The sequence below is a fragment of the Enhydra lutris genome, unplaced genomic scaffold (genome assembly GCF_002288905.1).
Source record: "Enhydra lutris kenyoni isolate GAN:26980312 unplaced genomic scaffold, ASM228890v2 scaffoldscaffold67, whole genome shotgun sequence".
Lineage (NCBI taxonomy): Eukaryota > Metazoa > Chordata > Mammalia > Carnivora > Mustelidae > Enhydra > Enhydra lutris.
In genome coordinates this window covers 4,486,428-4,497,161 of record NW_019154151.1, presented here as the reverse complement: position 1 = coordinate 4,497,161, position 10,734 = coordinate 4,486,428, and the positions used below count along the sequence as shown (strand labels likewise).

Sequence of the window (10,734 nt, the reverse complement as noted above, 5' to 3'; positions counted from 1 at the left end):
AAGTGCAAAGTACATTTATGTGCAATGACTAGTGTAGTGAGCTAAATGATGGCTTCCCCCAAATATGCCCATGTTCTAATTCCTGGGACCTGTTAGGTTATTTGGAAAAAGGGTCTTCACAGATGTGATTCAGTTAAGAACACTGAGATGAGATTTTTAATGTATAAACCAAGTGGGTCCTAAATGCCACAACAAGTGTTCTTATAAGAGAGAGGTAGAGGTAGATTAGATATACAGAAGGAAAAGTAATGTTAAAACAGAACAGAGAGAGATTTGGTCACAGCTAAGGAAAGAATGACAGTCAGAAGAAACCGGAAGAGACTAGGACCAGATTTTCTTCTGGAGCTTCCAAAGGGAGTACAGACCTGTCAAGACCCCAATTTAGGACTTTTGGCCCCCCAAACAATAAGAGAATAAATTTCTGTTGTGTTAATTTATCACGTTTTGTGTATTGTTACAGCAGCCACAGAAACCTAAAACAGATTTTGGTAACAGGAAGTAAGGTACTCCTATAATGAATAACGAAAAATGTGGAAGTAGCTTTGGAGTGGATAATGGATAGATGCTGGAAGAATTGTGATGCATTTATCAAATATACACTGCTGTTAGAAATATGAATGTTAAAGTTACTTTTGGTGAGCTCAGAAGGAACTGAGGAATATTTTATTGGAAACTAGAGGGAAGGTGATCCTTGTTATATAGTGGCAAAGAGCTTATCTAAACTGTTTCCGACAGTTGTGTGGAAAGTAGAATTTGTTAGTGATGAACTTGGATATTGAGCTGAGATTTCCAAACCAAGTGTTGGAGGTAGGGCCCATTTTCTTCTTGAGCTTATAGTAAAATACAAGGGGAATGAGGTAAATCAAGGTAGTAATTGTTAAGCAGAAAGGAACCAGCACTTGATAATTCAGAAATTTTGAGCCTATTCAGATGCAAAAGATGCTAAAATTAGCTGATGCGCTATTAGGATAGTGTGCTCTAGCGATAAAGCCAACTTCTGGCTAGTGTTGAGGAGATTAGGCATTGACTCATGGATCCACTCAACCATGTCAGCAGAAGCCAAGAATAGAGATGGCATTATCCAGCAAAGATCTGTGAGGACTCTTATCTCAATACTGAATCAATCTGACATATACGGGAGGCCCACAAAGTTTTTAAGAAACAGTTTTAGTCTGGCCTGAAAAGGACCGAGACAGGACAAAATGAGAGATTGTCAGACTACCAAAGTTTTACAGGCAAGAAAGAGGACGATAAAGCTGCAAACATGAGCCACCCTTCAGTATAAAAGGTCATTCTCAGAGCAGAACTTCAGGTACAAAGGCAGAGGCCCAAGCAGGGGAGCAGAGGCAGAAGTGCAAACCATGGGCACAGAGACTTGATCCATGGGCCATGAGGCCAGAACTGCAGACCTACAGGATAGAGTCCTGAAACAAGGAGGATTGTCATGCCAAGAAACCTAAGGGGAGGGATGGATGCTTGGTGGAATTTTGAAGGTCATCAGGCCATGTTACTTCTTTCTACTTTCCATTTTCCCTGTTTTCAAACAGGAATGTTTATAACTATTGCCCTGTACCTGTTCCACCATTGTATTCTGGAAGCAGATACCTCATTTTGCTTCATTTATTCACATCTGGATAGGAAATTTGCCCCAGGATTTTCATCTGGGCCTGATTTAGATGATCTAGATGATGAGATTTGGGACAATTGAACTGATGATGTTTGGATGAAATTTTAGATTTAGAGTTGATGCTATAATGGGTTGAGACTTTTGGGAATGTTGAGATGGGGTGAATATATTTTGCACATGGGACAGATACAAATTTGGGGGGCCAGAGGGCAGACTGTACTGGGCTGCAGAGGTGCCTCCAAAAAGGTATGTCCACATCCTAACTCTCAGAACCTGTGAACCTTAATAGGAAAAAAGATCTTATGAGAGAGGCATAGTAAGATTAGATACACAGAGGAGAGAGTGATGTCAAGATGGAGCAGAGACAGATGTAGCCATCACCCAATGAAGGTCAACAGTCACTACATGTGGGAAGAGGCAAGGAAGGATTTTCCTCTAGAGACTTTGGAGGGAGCACACCCTTCATTTTGGATGCATTTTCGCCACAGGGACGATGACAGAATACATTTCTGATGTGTTAAGCCACCACGTTTGTGGTACTTTGTTATAGCAGCCAAAGGAGATGAATGCAATTAATAAACATTTTAAGGACTTTGTATTTTTAAAAATCATCCTGAAGAAAATCTGCATAAATTGGTGCTTCTCACTGTGGCAGTAAAAAACCTAACAAAAGACTTCAGTATAATTTGGTTCTATACTAAAAATATTACTATGTACTTCTTTGGTGATAATTTTCAATCTCAAACAAAATTGCAAATGGCTAAAGCAGGACTATTATAACTCTGGGAAGCAAATCCTTTAACTCAATTATTGGAATTTCATGAAAGACCCTGAAAGGTTCCCTACTGTTGTGAAAACATTGTGGGATTTGTCCAGATACAAATATATAATTTAGCAATAATAGTATTTCATTCTTTTCACAAACCAAAAAATAAGGCAAATTCACATCTTGAAGAGGTGATACACATCAATATTTCTTTCCTGACCATCTTTTTTTTTTCTGACCATCTTGATAATATGGCATGGCAAATGCCCCTAAATTTTAGTCAGGATTGATATTTCAAAATATCACTTTCCTACAGCCTGAAAGGCTACTAAAGGACTCAGGCCATACCATAAAGATTTCAGAAAAGATTATGTTAAGTCAAAAATACACACATTAATTACTTACATAAATTTGTGTATCTTTGTTGTTAAGAAAAAGTGTATGAAATTGTTATGTCCCTCAAACTTGTTTGTGTATGCCTATGTGTATCTTAAGATAGGATAAAACTGTAAAATCTCAGATACTGTTATTCTTTTTGATCTCTATTTTAGCAGCTTCAGAGATTTTTCAAATATCATGCCCAAGTAAGAATGCACTGGAGGAAAAGGTAGCACAGTATACATCTATTTAAAGGAGACTGAATCACTGGTCACTTGTTTACATTATTTCAGATGATGACTTGCCAAGCCAGTCGTTTGTTCTTTCTGAATATCTATAATGTACTCTGGAGAAGTAGAAATAGGATCTTCTATGTAAGAAATATACATATAAGAAATTTTTTACAGTAATGACAATCATCTGCATGGGTTAGTTTTAAGATTACACTCCAGAGAAGTTATACCACAATATTTCAATGCATATTTTAAAGTAATAGACAAGAAAGTTAAGTTTAACTTCTATGCCTTCATCTATTTAAGAAAAATATAGGGTTGTTTTGGCAGCATCATTTTAATTTGTTAATATAAGGTAAGTAAGTATGATGATGATTGAGAAGTTCACTTAGTTACTGGGATGTGGAATTACTGTAGTAGGAGATATAAACATATACTTATATACACATACATACATATAATTTTTTTCTTCTTCAGACCACCACAGCAGAATTGGAAAGGGGTATAGAAAGGGAGATAAAACAGTTGACCTTTCAGACAGTTTTCTGCTGCCTGCAGAGAGAAATCTTTTTCCTCTCAGGTCTTTTAGAAACTCTATTCCCTGCTTTCATGGGGGTCATGGGAGAAAGAAGCAATAGAAGAAATAACCACAGAGAACAGGAATCAATATTTACCTTTAAAAAATCTTAATAAAGGTAACAGAATATTCAGGTTCATCCCAGAATAAACATTAAAATGTGAGGTTTTTCTCAAAAAATAGTCATATGGTATTTGTATAAAGTAGATATATGTGCGTAATTAGAAAATACCTCTTTAAATAAAGTTTAAGTCACTTTCTCTAACTGCTTCTGTTAAACTCTGGTTTATTTTTAGCAAAGATAAGTGCCTGCAACATCATACTGAAACTCTAGATTAATGTTAAGTTTAATTTCAGCCAAAGCAGATGAATCCATCAGCTTTCACTTGAGTAAGATTCTAAATAAATTCATAGGGTTGAAGCAGTACTTTTTTTTAGCTTCCAAAATGGCTTGTCTTACAGAGTACCTCTCCAAATCATTAATACACACATTTTCATTGGCCTTTTCTTTTTCTATGTCACAGGAATCAGAAGCAGATATTGAATAATTCTTTCTATTCCTTTTTTTGGGGGGGGTGACCTGCAAATTTGATTAACATTGTAATTTTTTGACAGACTGAATGTTTTTGAATTTCATATACATTTCATCATTATCATCAGGTCACACACAAGAACAAATAATACACATCTTTACACTAAAATGGAACACATGTTTTATAATCCTTGTAACTGTGTTTGGATTAGTATAATTGTGAGAGGCATCTTGCAATAGCTTTACAAATACAAATACATGCTATTTCACCCAGCTTAGCTTGATCCTTGAAGAAATGCATTAATTTATTCTCTATCCCTTGAGTGGATATTTTGTTTTTCTCAAAATGTATGATTTTGTTTACTTAAATATTTTCATATTCTTTGGCATCAGGATTCACTTAGATGAGACAGCTCCATTGTGGCGAGAGCGTGACCTTTCCAAAGGTACTCGTCTGTTATCTGTAAGACAAAAAGAACCAAAAACACGTGAGCTTTAGATCTTGGCTATTATACAATGTTGGGTCAAGAGAGGTTTTCAAATAGTCCTGAAAATCACTTCAAATGAATATGTAAATAAGTAACAAGGAGCCCAGATCCGAGGAGTTCATGCTATAGTTCCCAGGCTGAGTTCAAGAGTCCTGCAATCAACATTAAATAACTTTCCTTGGTAAGTGAAATCAGAGTGATGAAAGAAATGGAAGAATTCTCTCAAGCACAGTCCCCTCGGAAATTGCAGGTGACAACAAAATTCCTTGGTAAAGATGTCAAATTGAAAGGATCTCTGTACAGTGCCTTTTGTTGGAAAGCACTTCAATTTTCAATTCCCCATGAGTTTTCTTTTTTTTTTTTTTTTATCCCCATGAGTTTTCAATCTGTATACGGGCTACCTCTAGAGGACACCAGGAAGGCAGAGCAGAAAAAAATTTTTATTGTTTAACGGTGATGGCAATATGTGCCAATCAAACCAGCTACTGAATCTTTGCCTGATTGTATGATGTAAACATATCCAATACACTATACAAGTCATTATGGGAATGAGTAATGAATAGGTCCTATTCCCCTCACCCATCCCAGGAAGAATAATCACTGTAGAGATAACTGTTGGGACAAAGCTTAGAAAGCAAAGTTTAAAAGCATTGATAGTTGCTCAAAATAGTTTTAGCATTAACAGAAAAAAGGTTTACAGCTCTGCATTGTGATGATCACTACTATGTTATTATCACCTTTGTTTTATGTTCAGCTTAAACACAACTGATGTGGGTGAAAATCCCTTTCTGACAAAAGCATAATATACTTAGATTCTCTATTTGAAATAAGACTAGGTCCCTGGAAATAATGACAACCACCAGCACTTACATAAATGCTAACACTTTACACTTATTAATTTGCTAATTCACTCAACATCCCTGGGAGGTAAGTCTATTTCATTCTACCCTATTATTTCTGCTTTAGTGATGTAGGTCACAGCAAACCGTTAGGATGATAGGGGATTATAATGCGAAGTTAATGCCTAAATATCAAGACCGCTTTGTTCAGAGGTAGATGATAGGGCCTCCCAAGGGACTAATCACATCCTCCCTGAAATGATGATGCCCAAAGAACACATCTTGCCTGTCCCATTGGGAGGATGGACCATAAGAAGTGGTGACATTTGCTGTGGTCCCTTTCTGCTCTGTGCTAGTGTCTCTGGACTGATTCCTGGTAGTCTGTTGTTACTACACAGAAAAAAAGCTAACTAGCTTCTATGATCTTGGCCTTGTTAATACCACATATGACTGCATTAAGCCAACCAGCCATAAGCTTAAAGTGCCTTATAAATGCAATAATATCACTGGGAGATGAGAAAGAAAGGCGTTTTCTCTATTCAGAGATATATCTGAGTGAAGGATTATTTAGATATTCATTTAAAGATACCATTTTAGGGGCGCCTGGGTGGCTCAGTGGGTTAAAGCCTCTGCCTTTGGCTCGGGTCATGATCCCAGAGTCCTGGGATGGAGCCCCACATCAGGCCCTCTGCTTAGTGGGGAGCCTGCTTCCTCCTCTCTCTCTCTCTCTGCCTGCCTCTCTGCCTACTTGTGATCTCTGTCTGTCGAATAAATAAAATTTAAAAAAAAAGATAACATTTAAAAAAAGTCATTATTTGTGATACAGATTACAATTTCAGCAAAAAATGTGAAGATAACATTTCTAAATAAAGAGCTTATTTCTTAGATGTCACAAGTTTGCATACAGATTGGTTTGGGACTTCTTAGAAAACACTTAAAATAAGATTATAATATAATCATTACCAGTGTTTTGCTAGTATTTAAACATTCAGTGTTAAAAGCCATCAGATATAAGAATGACAGTCCATTCTCAGAGGACTGTCCATCTCAAAAAAGCTCGTGGCTTGGTGGTCCTGCACACTAAGGTCAATAGGAATTGTACTCAGGAATGCCACTGGCTTCCCGTACCATCACTCCCAGCCCACTAGTTTTAAGACAAATACCATATTAAAAAACCCAGACTCAGAGCATTAAATGATGTGGTGTCAGGACTCACTTATTGGTAGCATTTGGTATGAGAAAATAAAACTTCAGGTGAAAATGAACTCCGGAAAGGACAGTGAAGCTTTTGGAATGCAGGATAAGCACTGGTTCAGGGCCCAAATCTAGCTCTTGGCATGCACAGGAGAGAATTATTCTGTATTTCCTCCCTCTCTCCCTTCTCTCAATCTGTCTCTCTCTTTATACATTTTTGGTACTAAACTGATCCCTATGTTAATGAGATAATTATAAGAGGAAGCAATTCTGAAAAGGTTACCACGTATTTTTGAAATGTCAATGTACAACTTTATTTATGGAAAAAAAAGTGCCATTAGAAACAATGGCAACAATTACTAATCTGGATTTTGTGATCAAATTACAACTTTCTGCATTTATATTAAAACTATTTTAGATAAGGGGCGCCTGGGTGGCTCAGTGGGTTGAGGCCTCTGCCTTTGGCTCAGGTCATGATCCCAGAGTCCTGGGATCGAGCCCCACATCGGGCTCTCTGCTCAGCAGGGAGCCTGCTTCCTCCTCTCTCTCTGCCTGCCTTTCCCCTTACTTGTGATCTCTGACTGTCAAATAAATAAATAAAATCTTATATAAAAAAAACTATTTTAGATGAAAAATATACTCTACTCTAGATTTGTATGAATCAGGCAAAAAGTATAATTTAAAAGATAACATGTTTATAAATATAAATATACATTCATCTTTTTTCACATTCTTAATCACTTGCAATCTAAAGATGAAAACTTTTCATGCTCAAATTCATGTCTTGTTTGAGGCAAAGACTGAAAATCAGTCAATTTTTTGAAATAAAAATTATGTAATTATAGTATTAAATACTAATGGGTGAAAATCTGGCATGCCCCTCATAAGGTAAGGGCACATAGTTGATGGCAAATTTATGAGAAAGTAAATGTTATATATTATTGCTGTCAGAGACGATAAAGTAATTTGGGTGATTTGAGAGTGACTGTATTTCCTATTTGGAGATGTAGATGGAGGAAGTGAATGCCCATGTGCTGATTTGAGAGTTATGGGAGACCAAGACTGGCCCCAATTCACTTTTTTAAAAAAGATTTTGTTTACTTGAGAGAGAGAGATAAAGAGCACACATGTAAGAGAGAGTGCACAAGAGGGAGCACAAGCTGGGGTGGAGGGGTATATGCTGGGCAGAGGGAGAGATTGAGAAGCAGGCTCCCCACTTAGCCGGGAGCCTGATGTGGGACTCAATTCCAGGACCTTGGGATCATGACCTGAGCCAAAGGCAGATGCTTAACCGACTGATCCACCCAGGTGCCCCCAAAATTCACTTTTATAACTAGTATTATTCTCCCAACACTACTGATACTAGAATAGTTTAGATGGCAAAAATAGGGGCCTTGCCTCCAAAAAGTCAATAGTTTAAAACATATGTACTCACCTGAGATGATGTGGAGGGCTCTGCTAACAAATAGTGGCTTCCCTTTCCAATTTGCCTATTGTCTTTTTGGAGACCAAAGAAAGGAAGAAGGGGGAGACAGCTATCTATGTTTGTATACTTATAGGAGATGTTGTACAATGAGATATAGGAAAACATTTTATTAGAGGATGGGGTCTTTCTGTGCTTTCATTTTCGTGATGTATGAGGTAACTTATGATAGTAAGAAAGCCTACAGTGTCTAATATATCCTCATGATCTAAGAATTCATTAAGAAATTCTATTGTTGGGACGCCTGGGTGGCTCAGTTGGTTAAGCAGCTGCCTTCGGCTCAGGTTATGATCCCAGCGTCCTGGGATCAAGTCCCGCATTGGGCTCCTTGCTCGGCAGGGTGCCTGCTTCTCCCTCTGCCTCTGCCTGCCATTCTGTCTGCCTGCGCTCGCTCTCTCTCCCTCTCTCTCTGACAAATAAAATCTTTAAAAAAAAATAAAAAAAATAAAACCTTTAAAAAAAAAAAAGAAAGAAACTCTATTGTTTGTGGGGCACCTGGGTGGCTCAGTTGGTTAAGCAGCTGCCTTTGGCTCAGGTCATGACCCCAGTGTCCTGGGATCGAGCCCCACATCGGGCTCCTTACTTGGTGGGGAGCCTGCTTCTCCCTTTCCCTCTGCCTGCTGCTCCCCCTGCTTGTGCTCTCCTTCTTTCTGTCAAATAAAATCTTTAAAAAAAAATTCTATTGTTTGTAAAAAACAATTAATGCGGCAGTAAAGCCTGAGATGTCAGTCCCAAGATGTACCTTCCAAATCCACCAGAGTTGGGTATTCTTTTTGATCATCAAAGGCTTGTCTCTGAGAGTGTCTTGGTCATAATGTGAAGCTGGAGAGGGCCACAGTTATATAAAAATGTGCATTCTGTGGAGGAGGGGTGACCAAAACTAAAACAATATTCCAATCTGCCACAAAAAGAGAATATGAATACATGGCCCAGGTTTAACATGCTTCCGCACATTCTGAGTATCAGGTTAACCAGTTCAAACCAATGTCAGTTTCTCCACTGTCAGCAATAATCTTTATTCTTCTTCTGAATATAAATTGATTTGACAGTCATCTCAAAATTTTCCCTACTGAATCCTACAGTAGTAAATGGATTAAACCCATTATTGTATTGATCTAAAATTCATTCGTGCAATCATTTACTTAGCAACTATGTACAAAGCACATCATCCAAGAAATACCTGAATGTTCCAAAGTTTCAGACCAATAGCTAAATTTACATCACTAATTTCCTTCTTACCAAAAACTTTGTCAAGTAAAATAACTGAGGAATAAGCATATTATAAATAAAGCTTAACCAAACACAATGTGGGGCAGATGAGTACTCAAGCCTATGATATGTAACCTGAGAATGTACAATTAATCCTATAACAACATGAGTGTATGCCAAAGGTACAAGGATATATCCTGTATATTTCAAGAGTAGGACAAGTTGAGATTGAAAAACTGTGATAAAAAGGCCATGTCCTTTATTCATTTCCCCTCAGATTAGTAGTCTGTCTGTTGTCTATGAAACAAGAGTTTCTTACCTGGTATTTACAGGCATGTAGATGTATCAATGTTAACCTAAGATAATGCACTTTACCCTCCCAGCAGGGTAACATATAATAAATATGTTTGTTATATGCCGTATATTATATTACAAAATATCCAGTTTTAATGTGAGAAAACAAAGTAAAAGAAAACCTCTGCGATTTACTGTGAACTTCATTTTCTCCAGAGCTCTTCAAAAGTAATGGTGTGGTAGACTGACCATCAATGGGTATGCATTATTTCCAACAAATAGAGCAGAGAACTGGGTTTATGCAGTTTAGGCTAAGAAAACTAAAGATGCTTCAGGAAATGTCTCCTGAGTAGACGTTTGCTTTCCAAACAATGATGAAAGAAAGATAATTTATCTTAGACTGTAATAGTGAAATTGTCTCATATAAACTTACATTTTTCCCCTTATGTCCCATGATTCCAAAGGTGTTTGGTTTATGTTTTCCTCTGCGATTTGAGGGATCCTAAATTGATAGTTTCTCATTTACTAGAATTGACAGGAAGGTAGCAGCTGAATTAGGCCTGGGCCTAATCTCTTGGTGGAAGACAGCCAACTGACCTATTAGTTGACCAGATTTATTCTCTCCACTCTTAGCAGAATAGTGATAGTGTCTTTAAAATACATATTTTTTGAGAGAAAGAGAGAGCATACACACACACACACACACACACACACACAGAAGAGAAAGAATTTTTTTTTTAAAGATTTTATTTAATTATTTGTCAGAGAGAGAGAGGGAGAGAGAGCAAGCACAGGCAGACAGAATGGCAGGCAGAGGCAGAGGGAGAAGCAGGCTCCCTGATGAGCAAGGAGCCTGATGCGGGACTCGATCCCAGGACGCTGGGATCATGACCTGAGCCGAAGGCAGCTGCTTAACAACTGAGCCACCCAGGCGTCCCAGAAGAGAAAGAATTTTAAGCAGGTTCCATACCCAGTGGAGAGCCCAAAGAGGGGCTTAATCTCATGACCCTGAGCTTGATTTCATGACACTGAGATCATGACCTGAGAAGAAACCAAGAGTCAGATACTTAACCCACTGAGCCACACAGGCACCACAAGATACATACATATTTTG

The 10,734-nt window shown here is 37.8% G+C and overlaps 1 protein-coding gene across 2 annotated transcripts in view; it reads right to left on the bottom strand.

Moving 5' to 3' along the window:
* Positions 1-2,200: 2,200 nt before the first annotated feature.
* Positions 2,201-10,734, bottom strand: part of LOC111159173 (diaphanous related formin 2) — a 1,005,724-nt gene continuing 997,190 nt past the window's right edge. For both annotated transcript variants that reach the window (XM_022521608.1, XM_022521609.1), the window contains one exon: positions 2,201-4,574. In XM_022521608.1, coding sequence (XP_022377316.1) covers positions 4,510-4,574 — 65 coding nt within the window. In that variant the 3' untranslated portion in view covers positions 2,201-4,509. The remainder of the gene's footprint in view (positions 4,575-10,734) is intronic.